The sequence below is a fragment of the Lethenteron reissneri genome, chromosome 19, assembly GCF_015708825.2.
Source record: "Lethenteron reissneri isolate LAM-NWPU_2019-01 chromosome 19, ASM1570882v1, whole genome shotgun sequence".
NCBI lineage: Eukaryota > Metazoa > Chordata > Hyperoartia > Petromyzontiformes > Petromyzontidae > Lethenteron > Lethenteron reissneri.
In genome coordinates this window covers 11,580,293-11,601,370 of record NC_083797.1, presented here as the reverse complement: position 1 = coordinate 11,601,370, position 21,078 = coordinate 11,580,293, and the positions used below count along the sequence as shown (strand labels likewise).

The following is a 21,078-nucleotide window of genomic DNA, read 5'->3' as shown; positions in this document are numbered from 1 at the left end:
GCGGTTCAAACGATGAGACAACTTTATTAACCCCGCCTCTGTCCACCCAGCGGTATTAATGGATGCACTAGTCGGCAGGTCACGTGTGGTGGGGTAAAGTGTGGGTACTGCCACGTCTTCAAAGACGTCTGGCCAAGACACCCACTTGAGCATCCCTCGATTTTTGAGGCCCCTTGAGGCCAGCTGTGGCATGAGCAAGATCCCGTATGGCTGTCGTCCTCCTTGCTAACGTGAAGTGTAATATGTCAATGCGGTAATGTCACGAGAGCCGCGTTAGGAACGGTAACTTTATAGTAAATGCCCAGAAGCTTCAAACAGCCCAAGGCACGCGTCCTTGGTACGTGTACCCGAGACCCATATTGTGGGTTGCGTGTCCCTTCGTAAACACCAAACCGTTTGTCCGCATGTGTTTACAAATATTTTAGTCGGTTATTTAGCTGGGTATGGTCCCCACTAAGCTACATTACGAGAACCTGGTTCAAGCTCAAGGTTGTGTGTTAACCCGGTTAGAGATCATTGGATAACCTTACAAGGCACTGTGTTGTTTTCTTAGCTGTGCGTCTCAATACAAACACGTCGGCGTTTGATAAATCTAATTTATATTACTCGATTCAACATGTTTGGGAAAGGGACGTCTGTTAATAGTACGCTTTACTTTTTTATTCAATCACAATCTTTATCCTGGAGGAATCCGATGAGCTATGAGGCACTGTTTTTTTTACAGATGTCCAGAAGGGGGCGGGTCAGAAAGTTGCAACAACAAACAATACAACAACACGGAGTGCAAATTATACGAAAAGTAAGCAAGTCGCTGAAAACAAATCTAAGGATGTAACTAGAAATTGCAAAAGTACATACATTTCTGCGGATTTTTGTAACACGAAATGCAATCTTGGGCAAGGCAACAATAACAACAAAAACTGTCCCAGACCACGCACATTAAGATGTGACTATCGGTACACAGGCGTAAGATCAAAGTTACAAATCACATTTTCAGCTGTGGGTAGTATCCAGAATATATCTTTCTCCAGGATATTTTGTTCAATGAAGATTTACGAAACTAAAGGGGAGGTAACAAGGTTGTTTCAAACCGTTACAACGGCAAAGGCTTTGTCACCTACTCCAATTCTTGTTCTTGGGATAGTTAAAAGGCAATTAGCCTGACGCCTTGGGGTTTGACAGGGGTTTATGGAAGTATACTGCATCGCAGATTTGCCAATAAGGATATCATTTAAATCGTGGCACTCAAACTTGTATAGGTTCGATAACACATTGCCTATGACCTTAGCCTTCATTTCTCAACGGATGACTCTTCGAAACTCTTGGACGATTTCGTATTAAAAATGCTCTTGCATGACGCCGGAGTAGCCGTAGAGCCTTGCACAAAAGCCTTACACAAGCAACTTCCAGGTCAAATGTGCTCTGCATTGCAAAATAATGTTCAGCCCTGTCGCCGCCGCTTCACTGATGCATGAAGGGGCCCTCCCAGTGCCGTCTCGGGCGTGCAGATTGCTTGACCATACTTCTCCACACTGGTCGGTGTGGGATTGTGGTGCAGTGGGGAGCGAGGAAGGGGTTTGGGGCCAGAACCCAAAACCAGTTAAGATATCGGTTGCTACTAATATTCGCAGGGGCCAGGAATTAAACTCTTTAAATGTTTTTGCAGTGCACGTAACACGGCTTAATGATGCGGTGGGTTTTATCCACTCCACATTTTAATTGAGTAAAAAATATCTATTGATTTGATTTGGGCTTTTTTTTCGTTGGCAATTGAGCGGTTGTCAAGCAAAAAATGGTGAGATCCACCGGTGAAGCCGAGAAACACTTGACGTTTCGAAGGTGTATAAATGAAAAGGGATATTACAAAAAAAATCCTCGGCATAACTTGTGGCAGCGGGGCATCAGAAGTGCTGACGATCTCTTCAAGAGGTGCAGCTGCTATGCAAAGCAAACAATTGACCGTAAATTTTAAATGTGGCACCCATTCTTTCGTTGGTCACCATGCGTGTCTGCTTTTTCTTTTTTGCAATTGTCTTTACCCGTGGTATTGTACGGCCTCTAAACGCTTCGCATCGAGTGAACGTGATACGAAGTCGTGCACGCCGAGTTTTTAAGGGAGTTAACGACACGTAATACCTACCTCATAGAATGTTGGATTTGAAAGGGGTATTCGATATTTTCACGTGGTTTATGATGTAAAGCATTGATTAGGCGGTGGTCGGGTACAATGAAGTGTGTTGGTTTGTGTCGGTCGGTATCTGGCTTCGCACACATACATCTGCTGCTGCTGCAACTAAATTAAACTTCAGTATGCATAGCACCAAGCTAAACTCGGCAGTCCTGAACTGTATTACCTTAAAAAGCACATTAAATATGTCCATGAGATTAAACAGAAGCACGAGTCGAGTGATTTATTGCATAAATAAAAAAAAGGGGACGATGCAACACAAACCGAGAATGAATGAGTGAAATACAACACCGGACACCCCCCAACAAATGGGGGGTGGGGGGCAGTGTTACTCGCATTGAATGAATGTCCACGTGCACTATTGGGAGCAGGTGGCTCGTGAAGCGAAGCCACACATGGGGAGCGATTGGGTGAGGTGCAATGCAAAGTCGTGTACACAGACACACGTTATTTGTACTGGAACCCGCGATGATAAAACTCAACGTTTAACCTACTCACGCCGGCTTGTGCCCGCCCTCAGTCGGACATATTTGCGGAATACACCACGCCACCGTTGACCCTGGCCATTGACCGAGCAACCCAACGTTCCTACCAGCTCCCTCCGCAGGAATGTGTTTTGTACTGGAACCCACGATGCTATGAAGCTCTTTCGCAGGTGCCCAGCACCAAAGCTGATAGGCAATGGCGGGCAATCAGAGGTGATATACTTGTAGATATAAATTAAACAATTGCATGTTGTCAACCAGGGAACGGTCGCCGACCTTTCAAATCTTCATTAGCTCGGTGCATTGGGAGGGGTTTGCAGGCCTGGTTCATGTCACTCATGACGAATGTAAGCCATGGCCAGAGATTGAACTTGGGGTACCAGGTCGATAGCGCGGTGTGAGCTACTGCCCCATTGCTCGCACCTTAAATGTAATTTGCATTACGTATACTCGTCTTACATCGAACAAATATGAATATAAGTCCGTTTCGGTATCTCTTGCCACATTGCAATTTTGCAGAATGCCAGTAAAATGTTTAAAAGTCTCACCCGTGTATATCATTCAAGAAGTCGTATCAATTACAATTCGTCGGTATAGCCTAGATCTAAGGGAAACATTAATTTCAACCACAGCCAAAGGATTATAATCTACAGCAAACGTACACTAAATGGATATTGTCTGTATATTTTCCAGTCAGTTTGCAGTACATCTATGTATTATTTTAAGTAAACCACAAGATATAGGTCACAGTATTCATAAAAACATGCTCGAATTATCTAAGAGCAGGAACCTGTTTTATTGTTTACACAACAAAAAACCCAACTGGTATATATTGACTTTGCCTATGTACCCTGGGCTGTCTGACACGAGTTTAAAGCTTCATTAATGAAAAGGAACTGACATTACACCTGCGTACCATTATAACAATGTCGTAACATCACCTCCATGCATTGTAATACAGTACAAATTATGCCTGATCACAACTTTAAAGTTGTTTTTCACGTGAACAATTCTTCAAACTTGTGAGAAAGCTCAGGACATAGCCTAGGTACGTGTCAACAAGGACTGATCGTAATTATGGGACCCTTTCTCCAGTATGCCACGGTGGCAAGATGTTAATTACCTTGCCTGTTGTACAGGTCGTGGGTTCAATCCCAACCCTTATGCCTGGATATTTGGGGTTAGCATGTTCTCCCCGTGGTCGCGTGGCTGCTTCTCTGGGTCCTCCAGGTTTTCCCCTCTACATTTAGAAACATGCGTTTAGAGTATTTGGCTGCTGTACATTTCCACATGATAAGCCACTTCGTTGAGCTATCATTTGTGGCCAGGTCGCTTCTGAAAAATAGCTATATAGCTCAGTGGGCCTTTGCTGGTAGAATAAAAGTAGTTAATAGTATCAAGACATCAAATCATAAAATATCGATTTACCCTTGCTGCTGTACAGGAGTATTTATACTGGTGAATGGGGGTCCCTATAGCTATAACTGCTTAAACCCAGCTATGAATGCTTTGGTGTTTGCTTACTCCTTGTAACTGCTCGCCTTTGGGCGGCCTTTCGTCATAAAACAGTCTGCCTCCGGTGCAGACCCAACCAGTTGCAGGGAGAGTGCATACATTATCAACGCATATTTGTTTGCGTTTTTTTACCACATGCACGCGTGGTTAATGCAGACTTAATGCCTTGTGATTAGTGTCCGCAGGACTTTGTCGTGCTTAATCGTTGCACCTCTTTAAAATGTGTGGGCCTTTCCATGACATATATATCCAACATGCACAATGAATAAACGTCAGTGCAGGCCTCTGCATCACATTACAGGCAGCCACCAGCTTTAGTGGCTGGGAATGACAAAACAGATGATATTTTTAAATGTACTCATGCCAATATTTTACCCAAGAAGATCTTAACGACTATGAACATTTTACAGGAGGGTCCTCCATTGGGATGTTTGGCCAGTTCCATAACTGATTGAGTGGCATGTAGGGAAAAAAAAACACCAGAAAATCAACAGGGAATGTTATACAAGGAGATAAAACACTGCCAACTCCTTACGATCTCACAGCCCCAAGCCAACAACACCTGGAAAACCCTGGTGTATTCCATCCATGTCAAATATTAACCAGGCTCAACTCTATTCAGCTCCCAAGATATGAGAAGCTTATAAGTTGATTGGGTCATATTTGTTCCCACTCGCTGGGGGCAAAGCTCAATTGAAAAAAGCAGCAGAGCTTCCAATCATCGCCATCATCACCACTACTCTAGTGGAGGTAAGGAGTACAGCAAAACCTTGGACTGCGAGCATAATTCGTTCCGGAAACGTGTTTGTAATCCAAAGCACTCGTATATCAGTTGTGATCACGTGACGCTCGGCAGACAAAGCGTATATACGTACTACTCGTATTGCAAGACCTCGCTCGTTTATCAAATTAATATTTCTTTTTAAAAATTACTCGTCTTGCAAAACACTCGCAGACCAAGTTACTCGCAATCCAAGGTTTTACTGTACAACCTCGCGAGGGTGCACCACGTGATCGTTGCCACGTGGTGAGGCAGATCCCCACCGTGGAACCACACATCTGGTCTCGGGGTCATGCGCACATCGTTACGTTATAAATAGACCAATCGACACAAGTCAACACCGACATGCATTTAACACGAAAAGCCATCGCACACATTGCTACCTGCTGCTAAACGTAAAAGATTTCGGTCTCATTTAAAGCTATACATTTTGTAACACGATTAAGTAACTTGCGTACCATTACCGTTGTCCGAGTGTCGTTAAAACGGATTTATTATTCATTAACGTTAACCAGTTACAAATGTATACGTTGTGCTCGAGACGGCTCAGCACCACGTGCTACACAATTGTCTATTCCGTGCTGTGACCGAACCAAAACGTTAAAACCACCGTTGCAAAATGCAAAAGTGTAACTACAGCATTAATATTCCGGAGCCCCAAAGACCGATGTTCAAGAATAACCCACCGCTTTGGAACGCATCCACACGGCACCCAGCATGCTCTCCCTTAGCCGGCGTGCGAAACCCAAGGCTCACAACGCACACGAAGCACAAGCCCAGGTAACAAAAAGGCACCTCTCGCATGCCAGACTTGCGGGGTTTGCATAGTTTCCAGCCACTAAAGCGACAACTCCGGTTACTTGTAAAAGCCCATTCGCCCAACGAGTTCGTCATTCGCATTAACGAAAGGCTTCTTGTAGTCTGGGGGTGAGCTGCTTGACCGTAGAAGCCCAGGGAGCCATCACTTCCGACTGCCGTTGTTGAGTTTCTTCATCCCTTTGAGGCTCGACAGCAGATCCGCGATGAACCCCTGCAATGAGGCACATTAGTTTCTACGTCCGCGCGACCACGAGACGGTTGTGTCGTGATTTCATATTAGTTATCAGTTCCAGTCATTGTCTGCTGCTTCCTTGTGCCCCTGGGGGGCATCGACATATCGAATATCAAGGTGGCACTTACCTCTGGGCTCCAGAGTATAGATTTCTGGGTTCGATCGTGGAAATATAAATGTATCATTAAACCCGCCACCACCCGATATAGCCAATTAGTAAGGTTTGTCACGTAAAGAAAACATGCCTATTCGTTACTAGTTCAGCACACCGGTGTGTTGGGGAGTAAACTCACAACATTTACCATTCGAGTACGCAATGTAACCCAAAAACCTCACGGATATTGTTCGCAAAAGCCTACGTTTAAACTCACCTCTGGGCTGTTGGCGCATGCCTGTAAGATTTCCTGGAATGGCATAAAAAATATATTCATAAAAAATGTGAATTTGGCTGTTTTTACAAGAACAGTGTGCGTGAACACTTGTCAATATTGACTGCTGATTCTGTATGCGAGTCCATTGAAACAAAAAATATATCCACGCTCATACTTTTTAAGGAGCTCCCTTGTCAGTCATGAATCCCAACATAAACTGCACATCTCTATGATGGGGGCCTGCCTATCCAAGGATAGGCTGAAAGAAACTTGTCCATCGTTTCAACTGCCGCACCAGATCAAATAGTGGTTGCTCGTAAAGTGTGCTAAAGACAGCATTAATAGCTGTTGTATTTATTATGCTGTTGTATTTATTATGCTGTTGTATTTATTATGCTCGTATACCCAGGAAAGCCTGAGTCGCGTGACTCTTTTTCAGGAGGGTCCTCACAAGTTATCGGGGCGATGAAGAGGTCACACCATGACGCCAGCTCACATGATCTTTAACGTCAACTATGATGCACACGCCACGTAGCATTTCAAGTATTAATGAGGGCCGCCACTTGGCCATGTGACCACCGTAGTTAGTTAGTGGTGGTTTGCTGAGCATTACTGGTAGTAGTAATTCAAGTAGTTGTTGTTACTCCAATGAGCTCACCCGTAGCTGCTCCGCCCTCTCCTCATCCGTGTTGAGCTCCAGGAGATGGTCGATGTCAATTTCCAGCTCTGGCATCTCTTCCTCCTGCAGCGCACACAGGAGGAAAGCCTCATTGAGTCGCGAGTCCTTTGTCAGGAAAGTATTGCCCCCCTGGGGTGTTTTGCGAATTCCGTTTTACCTTTACCTGCTGCAAAGTGAAACACTGCATGGAAAATGCAGTGTCTGAAAGGCGAGAGTGGCTTAGTAGTTGAGTGTTTGGCTGCTATCAATTTGCATGTCACTTCGTTGAGCTATAATTTGTGGCCAGGTCGCTTCCGAAAACGAGTTATATAGCTTGGTGGGTCTTGCCTGTTAAAATAAAAATGGTTTCAAGAGTTTAATAGTTTATGATCAATCTGTGTGAAATTTGAGTGGGGTTTTTCCAGGCACTCCAGTGAATTTTTTTGCACTGCCCCTCCACCACTCACAACTGAATATGGTCAGAATACAATTCAACACAGGCAAAAACGAGAGGTTACCGAGCACCCATTAAACTCGCTGAACTTATCAAGGCTCCGCTCAACAAAGCCCTACGTTAGAGAATCAAATGCCACATGTTTCATAACAAGCGTAGTATCATGGCGCCTTTACTAGGGTCTCGTGACAATATTGACTGGGTGATTATGAAATGGGGCAATTGACCAGATAAGATCATTTTGACATCGACGATACACACGTTCCATCTTGTGTGTAAAAAATCTGTGATTTCTGATTCATGTGCAACGCTCTTTGTGATTTATTCGTAAAAAAAATACTGCAGTCACTTTCAATGCAATATGAACCACGAGGCCATAAAAAATAAGTGAACAGTGGACTAAGTGTTGACATTGAAGTAACAAGTGACGTTATGATGGAGGGGGGGCATAGATACAGCCGTAATAAGCACTGCAAACACATTAACTGGGGCTGTAAAGCTTTTCAAGGAAGCCATGCCCAATCCAAAGTGGGGTGAATTACAACACTTGCCACTTCGAGCGCAAGGGTCATTTAAAAGCCTGATAAACAACCGCGTCAATTGCATGGCGAATTGTACGTCCAATCGCGTGAGAAAATCTATCGTGAATGTTTCATGAAGTAATCACGCAGGCTTGCATCGTACCTACTCCGAACACGTTTAGGGTTGAAAGATCACGACATATTAAGACGGTGTTGTGTAAATATTCACCCCAGCCACAATGATCCGAGTTTGATTGTCGGTTACGGCTGACACAAGTGGCGAGTGATATCTATCAATTCCTTTAAATTTCACACCGACTGGCTTGGTGATCTACGTTCAAACACCACTCCTATGACCGACACAGCCTCGGAAGGCTTTACATCCAGTGCTGGATTTACAAAAGGGTTTTGAATGATTGTAAAATATTTTCTAAATTATATTTTGGCTCGAGGGGTGACATTAACCCATCACACGCAACATATACGAATCGCAAAGGACGGTTCTTAAACGGTAAATATGATGCGTGTATCATGATCTGGAGTATCGAATCTTTCTTGATCCATTCCACATGAAGTTTGTTTTGAAATGTTTGCATCGGAACACAACAAAACTCAGCACCGTAATGAGAAGCAGTGAACCTCGGTTGCACTTTAACCCAGAATGGCCACACCAAATCATACAATCCATGCATTCAATTATTCAACTTCCAAACTGCTCTCTCAAAGAAATGCTCACACGGTGAGTTTTTATGGATTCTAAGTCAATACTGCTCTCATTCACTTCAACAGGGTTACGTACAATTACTTGCCGTGTTTCCGCTGCTCGTGTTAATGTCTCCACGTAGACAAACGTTTACAAAGAGCCCAAGTAATGCAAATACGTGGAATTCACGTAAATGCAGCTGTGGATCTCCAAAAAATATGCAAGACCTTGGTGTATTTTACTTGACTTCGATTTGCTATTGAGACACAAATCAATTAGTCTTACATTTACATCGATTCAGGCTTACCGTACGTAAATTGTAGCCAGCTGACTTTGAGATGCGCATGCCATTTATTGTGAAAATTCAGTCACAGTTCCTATGATCACTGTTTCATTGCTTTCATGGCTTATTTTGATGATTTCGAAAAGTGTATTGGTTTAGCCATGTTTGTTTGTTGTAGTACAGAGTTAGACTGATGGCCTTAATCTAAGTTGTCTTGTGGTTGTTGTTGGTTGTTTGACTTGCATCCAACTGGGATTTTTGCACACAGCGTTAATGTACGGTGATTTTTTCTGCAATATTTTGCTGTCTTTTCTTGGATTTTCTGTTTGCACTTAGTCACATATTCACTTTGAGATGTTTTTTGTTCATGTTTTAGTTTTTTGTTTGTTGTGGTTGCACCCGATTGAAGAGCCGAATGGCTCACAGGGCTATACCTAATAAATTAACTTGAACTTTGTTCACCTCTAAATTTAAACACAGCCACTGGCGTATTTGTCAAAAGCACCGCCGTTCGGCAGTAAAGCGGAGGTTAAAGATACCGAGATTATTTGCATGTGCAGGCCACTGCGTGTAGCCACGGAATAGCCCAATTGTGTAGCTTGTATAAGACCTGTAAAGGAATGATGAAGTGCACCATAACTGGCCATCTAGTCTTCACTTGTATAGCGTCGTAATGAATGGGCTACCCTTCTCAATGAAATTATCGGTGACAATTTATTTTTTTAAGTCCAAAATGTATACGGTTCATCTTCTTGGTTCTTTCGGTAAAGTCACGTAGAATGGAAATAATAAAATAATAAAATTAAACATTATAAAATAATTCTCACGACGTTTCGGCCACAACGCAAGCAGCTGTCCTGCGTTGTGGCCGAAACGTCGTGAGAATTATTTTTTTATTTTTTTTATTTCCATTCTACGTGACTTTACCGAAAGAACCAAGAAGATGAATCCCTCAAGTCACGAAAGCTTTAAATGGAAATGTATACGGTTCTTTAATCGGTATAAAAATCGAACATAGTAATTAAGTGTACAATTTGCCATGCCACTGTCTTTGTGAACTGAGGGGAAATAATATAAGGCTTTAAAAGGGCTCACCCCACATTAATTGCGGGAACTGATACATTTATATAATCCATCAAGGTCCTGAAAAACAATGGCGGAGCCAGGATTTTCAGGTAGCGTGGGCAACCCATCCAGCAATGAAAAATGATAGAGGAGTTGTTAGTCAGTAAGGACTTGTCCCTTGCTTTTTATTCGACGCGTGTGCGGCGATGGCGCAACCATCGATCGAGGGTCGAAATCGACCCGTGTGTGATCGGCATCACGCTCGCTGAAGGTGTTGATGCCTTCAGGGAAGTCGTGTACTGTATACGCAACTGCGCACAACGAGTCACTTATAACTGCTTTGCCGTTACTTATTGTCAATTATGGACTCAGACTCTTGTCCTATCATCTCATAGAGGCCCTGGCATGTAATAATATGCTCCACAGTGGCAGTGGGGGTCGCAAAATGCCGATTTATTACTAATACACCCCAATGATCCGATCGAAATTGGGGATTTCGATCGGATCATTGGGGGGGGGGGGGGGGAGGGGGGCACGTGCCACCCCACTGGCTCTGCCAGTGCTTAAGATATTCTGATCGCCAACTGCTCGGCACTGCCAGGTCTAAGGTTGCGCTCTTTTGGCGCTCGGGCTTTTGTTAGCGTGGCACCCAAGATATGGAACGCCTTGCCGCTTGAAATCAGAGTCGGTAGATATAATTAAGTCTGCTTTGAAAACCCATCTCTTTAAAGTGGCATTCCCTCTTTAGTTTTGGTCGGTTGCCCCTGGTTCTGTTTTGTTTCCTACGCATTGGGATCCTAGGTTGGAATGCAAATTACAAATTTGAATTATTTGGATATGTTACAAAAAATTAGACTCATCAGCCGATGGGCCTGCGTTTTTTTAACTCGGAGCAACTGTTTATGTATTTTGTTTACGGTAAAGAAACAGACACAAGTACTTTATTCACAAAAATACATTTTTACGAGTACACACACAGTCTTCAGACACAAAAACAAAGACCCCCTATGAATACAGCTTTTCGCAATCGATTTGGGACACGTGCTGTTAGCGAACACTGGTGATGACCGGCAGGTCCCACAAGGAAGTGGAAAAACCAGCACCACTCGCTCACCGTTTGGACATCCCACCAGGTAATAATTTGAGACCGAGTCGACCTAGGGGAGGGCCAGATCTGGTTCAGATATACTCTGTTACCGACGTTGGCCTTGAGCGGGAATCTTAACTCGGCGCAGTGCGCAAACCACTGCGCCACCGCTCCCCAAAATGCAGACACAAGGAAACGCACGAACACTCATTATCGTGATACAGTACCTGCAAAAAACCCAAGAGGCACACGTAAAGGCACACACACAAGCTGGACAGTCACACAGATGACCACATCAACTGTTTAAAGGACAGTCGAGACGACTGGTGTTGTTAGCGAGCACCTATGGGGCCGTCCATAAATAACGTCACGCGGTTTTGCCCCCCCCCCCTTCGTCACACGACGTCACAAAGTCAGACCCCTCCCCCTCAAATATGGCGTCACAAAGCTCTGCCCCCCCCCCCCAAAAAAATATAAAACATGCTTCAAATCGCTTTAAACTATTGTCATTTTAGTGCATATTTAATGTGGCGCTGCACTCTGATCTTGTTGGAGAAAACATTTATTAAAAATTAAATTTAATTAAGTAGAACGTGTTGTCTATATTTATTTAAAGTTGCGAATTTTGATGTGATGTCACATTTCTGACCCCCCCCCCCTAGGTGCGTGACGTCATTTATGGACGACCTTATTGCAACACAAGACGCCAGCATACACACAACTCGAGGCGACTCAAGTGTCCTTCATTGCTGGCTCCGACAATACCAGAAAGCACGTGAAATCACCCCTTGCAGGCGGTGTGGCGGCCCTTGATGATGTTAACTACCTCGCCTGCCATGCGGCAAGGCCGTCTTTTCGTTCACGACCCTGACGCCTGCTGTCCGGTGATTTTCTTCTGGAAGACTTTGCAGTTTTTCCCTGGATTTTTCTGTTTGCGCGCATAGTCACTTTAAGATGTTTTCTTGTTTGTTGTTTGTTGCGGTTGCACCCGATTCAAGAGCCGAATGGCTCAGAGGGCTAAACCAAATACATGAAACTGAAACTGTATATTTGGAGTTTGCGTGTCTCACTCTTACCGTGGTCGGCGTTTTTCCCCTCCACAATTAGAATTAACATCGCCACGCGTTCACAGCATTTGGGCTGCTATACATTTCCACATGGCGATAAACCGCTTCGCTGATCTATCATTTGTGGCCAGGTCGCTTCTGAAAAATAGATAACTGGCTCCAGTGGGCCTTTTAAATTCACTTTACTTTAAAAATAAAGTTTTAGTGAATTAGACATCTGGACCCACTCCCTTGTACTAAACATCGATCATTCCCGGCCTTAACCAACAATTGACAAACAATCTAAATTTGAAGTTTTCGTGACTGCAGGGATCCATACTCTTTGGTTCTTTCGGTTTGTCAGTTTGGGTAAAGTCACGTAGGTATCAAATACATTAAATCACCGATTTAATTTATTCTATGTTATACCTACGTGATGATTTCTTTTATTTTATACCTACGTGATTTATTTTATACCTCCGTGATGATTTATTTCTAACCTACGTGACGATTTATTTTATTTTATACCTACGTGACGATTTATTTTATTTTATACCTACGTGATGATTTATTTCATTTTATACCTACGTGATGATTTATTTTATACCTCCGTGATTATTTATTTTTACCTCCGTGATTATTTATTTTATTTTATACCTACGTAACTTTACCCAAACTAACAAACACCGCACCAAAAAAAATGTGACGGTCACACTGGGCTCGTGTAACCGCACACTTCACCACTGTCGCCGCGGTCATTGTGTACGGCGGTGCCTCCCGCCCCAACACCGGCGGGGAGCTGTGTTGGTTGGGCAGGTGAAGCGCATGGCGAGCGAGACTCACGGGGCAGGCGTAGAGCTGCGTGAGCCTCTCGTCCACCCAGCCCTCCAGGTCGAGGCGGCGCTGCAGCTCACGCCGGTTGTACTTCACCGTCACCTTGCCCTGCCTGCGGCCCGGCGCGCCTGCCCCGGCATCCTCCTCCTCCTCGCCCTCGCACTCGCCTTCCTCTTCAGCGCCCGCCTCGAAGCACACGCGAGTGCCGCTGCTCTCCGACATCGTGTGCCGCCGCTCTTCGTCCTCTCTGTGTCAAACACCAACGCCAGAGCCACCACCACCACTACCGCCGCCTCCGTGCGACTCTTACCTGCTCCTCGGGCTCGCACCTGCGAGGTGAACCGATGGTGTGACGTCATCACGCACGCTTGCGTGGCCGACGTCACGCGCTCCGCTCAGCGTTGGGGGACGCACGCAGCGCGGGTGACGTCACGACGCAACCCAGGTACGTTGCAGGCGAGGGATCGCCATCGCCCTGCGCTTGCGGTGACGTAATCGCGCGCGCTGCGTGGTGACGTCACGCGACGTTGCTCAGCGCCGACGTCCGTCTACGTGATTACGTCACGACGGAACCCAGGTAGAATGTTGTCAGGAGCCCGTTACACCGCACTAGCGGTGACGTAATCGCGCGCGCTGCGTGGTGACGTCACGCGACGTTGCTCAGCGCCGACGTCCGTCTACGTGATTACGTCACGACGGAACCCAGGTAGAATGTTGTCAGGAGCCCGTTACACCGCACTAGCGGTGACGTAATCGCGCGCGCTGCGTGGTGACGTCACGCGACGTTGCTCAGCACCCACGTCCGTTTACGTGATTACGTCACGACAGAGCCCAGGTAGAGTGCTCTCAGGAGCCCGTTACACCGCACTGTCGATGACGCAATCGCGCACGCTGCGTGGTGACGTCACGCGACGATGCTCAGCGCTTGACGAATGGTGCGTAATGACGTCGATGGTCCGCGTGGACACGGCACGACGGCGCCCAGGTGAGCTGCGTGTTATGGTGGTACGTGATTGCGTCATCGATGACGCGCACAGTCGAGGCGTGCAACGTGCTCGGAGGGTCTCGAAGCCAACGGGGGGCCCGCGTGAGAGACGGCGTGTTGTAAGGGGCCGTCCATAAATGACGTCACGCACCTAGAGGGGGGGGGGGTCAGACATTTGTGACGATGTGTGACGAGGGGAGGGGGGTTTGAGAAATGTGACGTCACATAAAAATGCGCAACTTTAAATAAAAACTAGCTGTACTACCCGGCTTCGCCCGGGACTTGTATCCACCACGCCCGGCCGCCTTTGTCTCCCCAGTGGCGATGTTAATACGCGACAGCAGTTACTCGTTTTGAGGCTGAGTCCCTCCCTCACCACTCTCCCTCCCTCACCACTCTCCCTCACCACTCTCCCTCCCTCACCACTCTCCCTCCCTCACCACTCTCCCTCCCTCACCACTCTCCCTCCCTCCCCACTCTCCCTCCCTCACCGCTCTCCCTCCCTCACCACTCTCCCTCCCTCACCGCTCTCCCTCCCTCACCACTCTCCCTCCCTCACTCTCCCTCCCTCACCACTCTCCATCCCTCACCACTCTCCATCCCTCACCACTCTCCCTCCCTCACCACTCTCCCTCCCTCACCGCTCTCCCTCCCTCACCACTCTCCCTCCCTCACCACTCTCCCTCCCTCACCACTTTCCCTCCCTCACCACTCTCCCTCCCTCACCACTCTCCTCCCTCACCAGTCTTCCTCACCACTCTCCCTCCCTCACCACTCTCCCTCCCTCACCACTCTCCCTCCCTCACCACTCTCCCTCCCTCACTACTCTCCCTCCCTCACCGCTCTCCCTCCCTCACCGCTCTCCCTCCCTCACCACTCTCCCTCCCTCACCACTCTCCCTCCCTCACCACTCTCCATCCCTCACCACTCTCCTCCCTCACCACTCTCCCTCACCACTCTCCCTCACCACTCTCCCTCCCTCACCGCTCTCCCTCCCTCACCACTCTCCCTCCCTCACCGCTCTCCCTCCCTCACCACTCTCCCTCCCTCACCGCTCTCCCTCCCTCACCACTCTCCGTCTCTCACCGCTCTCCCTCCCTCACCACTCTCCCTCCCTCACCACTCTCCCTCCCTCACCACTCTCCCTCCCTCACCGCTCTCCCTCCCTCACCACTCTCCCTTCCTCACCACTCTCCCTCCCTCACCACTCTCCCTCCCTCACCGCTCTCCCTCCCTCACCACTCTCCATCCCTCACCACTCTCCTCCCTCACCACTCTCCCTCACCACTCTCCCTCCCTCACCACTCTCCCTCCCTCAACCGCTCTCCCTCCCTCACCACTCTCCCTCCCTCACCACTCTCCCTCCCTCACCACTCTCCCTCCCTCACCGCTCTCCCTCCCTCACCACTCTCCCTCCCTCACCGCTCTCCCTCCCTCACCGCTCTCCCTCCCTCACCGCTCTCCCTCCCTCACCGCTCTCCCTCCCTCACCGCTCTCCCTCCCTCACCACTCTCCCTTCCTCACCACTCTCCCTCCCTCACCGCTCTCCCTCCCTCACCGCTCTCCCTCCCTCACCGCTCTCCCTCCCTCACCGCTCTCCCCTCCCTCACCACTCTCCCTCCCTCACCACTCTCCCTCCCTCACCGCTCTCCTCCTCCCTCACCGCTCTCCCCTCCCTCACCACTCTGCCTCCCTCACCACTCTCCTCCCTCAGCACTCTCCCTCCCTCACCACTCTCCCTCCCTCACCACTCTCCCTCCCTCACCACTCTCCCTCCCTCACCACTCTCCCTCCCTCACCACTCTCCATCCCTCACCACTCTCCCTCCCTCACCACTCTCCCTCCCTCACCACTCTCCTCCCTCACCACTCTCCCTCCCTCACCACTCTCCCTCCCTCACCACTCTCCCTCCCTCACCACTCTCCTCCCTCACCACTCTCCCTCCCTCACCACTCTCCCTCACCACTCTCCCTCCCTCACCACTCTCCATCCCTCACCACTCTCCCTCCCTGACCACTCTCCCTCCCTCACCACTCTCCCTCCCTCACCACTCTCCCTCCCTCACCACTCTCCCTCCCTCACCACTCTCCTCCCTCACACTCTCCCCTCCCTCACCACTCTCCCTCCCTCACCACTCTCCCCCTCAGCACTCTCCCTCCCTCACCACTCTCCCTCCCTCACCACTCTCCCTCCCTCACCACTCTCCCTCCCTCACCACTCTCCCTCCCTCACCACTCTCCCTCCCTCACCACTCTCCCTCCCTCAGCACTCTCCCTCCCTCACCACTCTCCCTCCCTCACCACTCTCCCTCCCTCACCACTCTCCCTCCCTCACCACTCTCCCTCCCTCAGCACTCTCCCTCCCTCACCACTCTCCCTCCCTCACCACTCTCCATCCCTCACCACTCTCCCTCCCTCACCACTCTCCCTCCCTCACCACTCTCCCTCCCTCACCACTTTCCCTCCCTCACCACTCTCCATCCCTCACCACTCTCCCTCCCTCACCACTCTCCCTCCCTCACCACTCTCCTCCCTCAGCACTCTCTCTCCCTCACTACTCTCCCTCCCTCACCACTCTCCCTCCCTCAGCACTCTCCCTCAGCACTCTCCCTCCCTCAGCACTCTCCCTCCCTCAGCACTCTCCCTCCCTCACCACTCTCCCTCCCTCACCACTCTCCCTCCCTCACCACTCTCCCTCCCTCACCACTCTCCCTCCCTCAGCACTCTCCCTCCCTCAGCACTCTCCCTCCCTCAGCACTCTCCCTCCCTCACCACTCTCCTTCCCTCACCACTCTCCCTCCCTCACCACTCTCCCTCCCTCACCACTCTCCCTCCCTCACCACTCTCCTCCCTCACCACTCTCCCTCCCTCACCACTCTCCCTCCCTCACCACTCTCCCTCCCTCAGCACTCTCCCTCCCTCAGCACTCTCCCTCCCTTACCACTCTCCCTCCCTCAGCACTCTCCCTCCCTCACCACTCTCCCTCCCTCAGCACTCTCCCTCCCTCACCACTCTCCCTCCCTCACCACTCTCCCTCCCTCACCACTCTCCCTCCCTCACCACTCTCCATCCCTCACCACTCTCCCTCCCTCACCACTCTCCCTCCCTCAGCACTCTCCCTCAGCACTCTCCCTCCCTCAGCACTCTCCCTCCCTCACCACTCTCCCTCCCTCACCACTCTCCCTCCCTCACCACTCTCCCTCCCTCACCACTCTCCCTCCCTCAGCACTCTCCCTCCCTCAGCACTCTCCCTCCCTCACCACTCTCCCTCCCTCACCACTCTCCCTCCCTCACCACTCTCCCTCCCTCACCACTCTCCTCCCTCACCACTCTCCCTCCCTCACCACTCTCCCTCCCTCACCACTCTCCCTCCCTCACCACTTTCCCTCCCTCACCACTCTCCCTCCCTCAGCACTCTCCCTCCCTCAGCACTCTCCCTCCCTCACCACTCTCCCTCCCTCACCACTCTCCCTCCCTCACCACTCTCCCTCCCTCACCACTCTCCTCCCTCACCACTCTCCCTCCCTCACCACTCTCCCTCCCTCACCACTCTCCCTCCCTCACCACTCTCCCCTCCCTCACCACTCTCCCTCCCTCAGCACTCTCCCTCCTCAGCACTCTCCCTCCCTCACCACTCTCCCTCCCTCACCACCTCCCTCCCTCACCACTCTCCCTCCCTCACCACTCTCCTCCCTCACCACTCTCCCTCCCTCACCACTCTCCCTCCCGCACCACTCTCCCTCCCTCAGCACTCTCCCTCCCTCAGCACTCGCCCTCCCGATACCACTCTCCCTCCCTCAGCACTCTCCCTCCCTCACCACTCCCTCCTCAGCCACGCCCTCCTCACCACTCTCCCTCACCACTCTCCCTCCCTCAGCACTCTCCCTCCCTCAGCACATCTCTTCCCTCCCTCAGCACTCTCCCTCCCTCACCATCTCGCCTCCCTCAGCACTCTCCCCTCCCTCACCACTCTCCCTCCCTCACCACTCTCCCTCCCTCACCACCTCCCTCCCTCACCACTCTCCCTCCCTCACCACTCTCCTCCCTCACCACTCTCCTCCCTCACTCACACACTCTCCCTCCCTCACCACTCTCCCTCCCTCACGCACTCTCTCCTCCCTCAGCACTCTCCCTCCCTCAGCACTCTCCCTCCCTTACCACTCTCCCTCCCTCAGCACTCTCCCTCCCTCACCACTCTCCATCCCTCACCCTTTCCCTCCCTCACCACTCTCCCCTCCCTCAGCACTCTCCCTCCCTCACCACTCTCCCTCCCTCACCACTCTCCCTCCCTCACCACTCTCCCTCCCTCACCACTCTCCCTCCCTCACCACTCTCCCTCCCTCACCACTCTCCCTCCCTCAGGCACTCTCCCTCCCTCAGCACTCTCCCTCCCTCACCACTCTCCCTCCCTCACCACTCTCCCTCCCTCACCACTCTCCCTCCCTCACCACTCTCCTCCCTCACCACTCCCCTCCCTCACCACTCTCCCTCCCTCACCACTCTCCCTCCCTCACCACTCTCCCTCCCTCACCACTCTCCCTCCCTCAGCACTCTCCCTCCCTCAGCACTCTCCCTCCCTCAGCACTCTCCCCTCCCTCACCACTCTCCCCCCTCACCACTCTCCCCCCCTCACCACTCTCCTCCCTCACCACTCTCCCCCCTCACCACTCTCCCTCCCTCACCACTCTCCCTCCCTCACTCTCACCTCCCTCAGCACCTCTCCCTCCCTCACACTCTCCCTCCCTCACCACTCTCCCTCCCTCAGCACTCTCCCTCCCTCACCACTCTCCCTCCCCCCACTCCCCTCCCTCACCCTCTCCCCTCCCTCAGCACTCTCCCTCCCTCAGCACTCTCCCTCCCTCACCACTCCCCTCCCTCACCACTCTCCTCACCACTCTCCCTCCCTCAGCACTCTCCCTCCCTCAGCACTCTCCCCCCTCCCTCAGCACTCTCCCTCCCTCAGCACTCTCCCTCCCTCACCACTCTCCCTCCTCATCCCTCCCCTCCCTCACCACTCTCCCCTCCCTCACCACTCTCCCTCCCTCACCACTCTCCCTCCCTCACCACTCTCCCTCCCTCACCACTCTCTCTCCCTCACCACTCTCCCTCCCTCACCACTCTCCCTCCCTCACCACTCTCCCTCCCTCAGCACTCTCCCTCCCTCACCACTCTCCCTCCCTCACCACTCTCCCTCCCTCAGCACTCTCCCTCCCTCACCACTCTCCCTCCCTCACCACTCTCCCTCCCTCACCACTCTCCCTCCCTCACCACTCTCCCTCCCTCACCACTCTCCCTCCCTCACCACTCTCCCTCCCTCACCACTCTCCCTCCCTCACCACTCTCCCTCCCTCACCACTCTCCCTCCCTCACCACTCTCCCTCCCTCACCACTCTCCCTCCCTCACGACTCTGTAGAGGACGTGAAACTTTTATGAATTTACCTCAGAGTCGCGTGTTAATGCGTGCGCTTATTTTTAACGGGAATTAAAAATGGCGTCCACCCCGGGGCGAAGGCGTCGCTACCCGTTGCCAGGGGCAACCGCCGTCCAATGAAACTGCGTATGGTCCGGCGACCCACAGACAGACAGACAGATTCGCGATTTTAAATTTAGATTTAAAGCTTTTGTGACTGCAGGGATTCATATTCTCGGTTCTTTCGGTAAAGTCACGTAGAAGGTAAATAATAAAATAATAAAAATTAAACGTTATAAAATAAAATGAATGTTATAATTTCATTATTTTATTATTTCCCTTCTACGTGACTTTACCGAAAGAACCAAGAATACGTTTTACTTAATTAAATATACTTCTTATTAAATGTTTTCTCCTACAACATCAGCGATTTGAAGCATGTTTTATTTTTAAAATGGAAATATGGTTTTGGGGGGGGGGGTTGGAGGGCAGAGCTTTGTGACATCATATTTGAGGGGGGGGGTCTGACTTTTTGTGACGTCTTGTGACGAGGGGGGGGGGGGGTCAAAAATCGTCCAAAATCGCGTGATGTCATTTATGGACGGCCCCTAAGAGAGGCCTTCATCCAACAGTGGATTTGATCATGGATGATGATGACAATGTTGGGACAGGAGGTGCGGTGGATTCGATCCCGATCCACATTCCGTAATATGCAAAGTTTGCATGTTCCGGAATGGCCCCGCCTACTCTTTAGACTCCGCCCACTAATCAGGTAGCTCCGCCCATTTGTCAGTTAGCCCGCCCACTTGCCAGGTAGCCCCGCCCATTAATCAGATAGCCCCGCCCACTTGCCAGGTAGCCCCGCCCACTAATCAGTTAGCCCTGCCCACTTGCCAGGTAGCCCCGCCCATTAATCGGATTGCCCCGCCCACTTGTCAGGTAGCCCCGCCCACTAATCAGTTAGCCCCGCCCACTTGCCAGGTAGCCCCGCCCACTAATCAGTTAGCCCGCCCACTTGCCAGGTAGCCCCGCCCATTAATCAGATAGCCCCGCCCATTTGTCAGATAGCCCCGCTCACTAATCAGTTAGCCCCGCCCATTTGTCAGATAGCCCCGCCCACTAATCAGTTATCCCGCCCACTTGTCAGATAGCCCCGCCCACTAATCAGTTAGCCCCGCCCATTTGTCAGATAGCCCCGCCCACTAATCAGTTAGCCCGCCCACTTGCCAGATAGCCCCGCCCATTAATCAGATAGCACCGCCCACTTTCCAGATAGCCCCGCCCATTAATCAGTTAGCCCCGCCCACTTGTCAGGTAGCCCCGCCCACTAATCAGGTAGCTCCGCCCACTTGTCAGGTAGCCCCGCCCATTAATCGGATAGCCCCGCCTACTGCCCAGGCATCTCCGTCGACTGCCTGAGGTAGCCCTGCGTATGCTCACATAGCTCCAACTTTTCTCCGAATCGTGGGGTCGAGCATGCGGTTAAAATGTTTTTAGATTACTGGGAAGACCTGGCCAAACCGACACGTTTAGCACGTGTATCGTCACATTCATGTTTTCGATCTGTACGTGCAGAAGACAATTTATAACGCAAAATAACCAAATAATAAGTTAAATAGCAAAATATCTAAGCAATTCCTT

The 21,078-nt window shown here is 50.4% G+C and overlaps 2 protein-coding genes across 2 annotated transcripts in view; both read right to left on the bottom strand.

The window, feature by feature from the left end:
* The window catches only part of LOC133344260 (potassium voltage-gated channel subfamily KQT member 5-like), a 479,339-nt gene that overhangs the window by 370,530 nt on the left and 87,731 nt on the right, over nucleotides 1-21,078 (bottom strand). The gene's annotated exons all lie outside the window — the stretch shown is intronic.
* LOC133344258 (protein phosphatase 1 regulatory subunit 14B-like) lies at nucleotides 2,397-13,383 on the bottom strand. The gene is made up of 4 exons (XM_061554334.1): nucleotides 13,052-13,383; nucleotides 7,050-7,133; nucleotides 6,392-6,424; nucleotides 2,397-5,999 (listed from the first exon to the last, which is right to left on the bottom strand). The coding sequence occupies exons 1-4, from the start codon at nucleotides 13,262-13,264 to the stop codon at nucleotides 5,931-5,933; spliced, it is 399 nt and encodes a 132-aa protein (XP_061410318.1). The 5' UTR covers nucleotides 13,265-13,383; the 3' UTR covers nucleotides 2,397-5,930.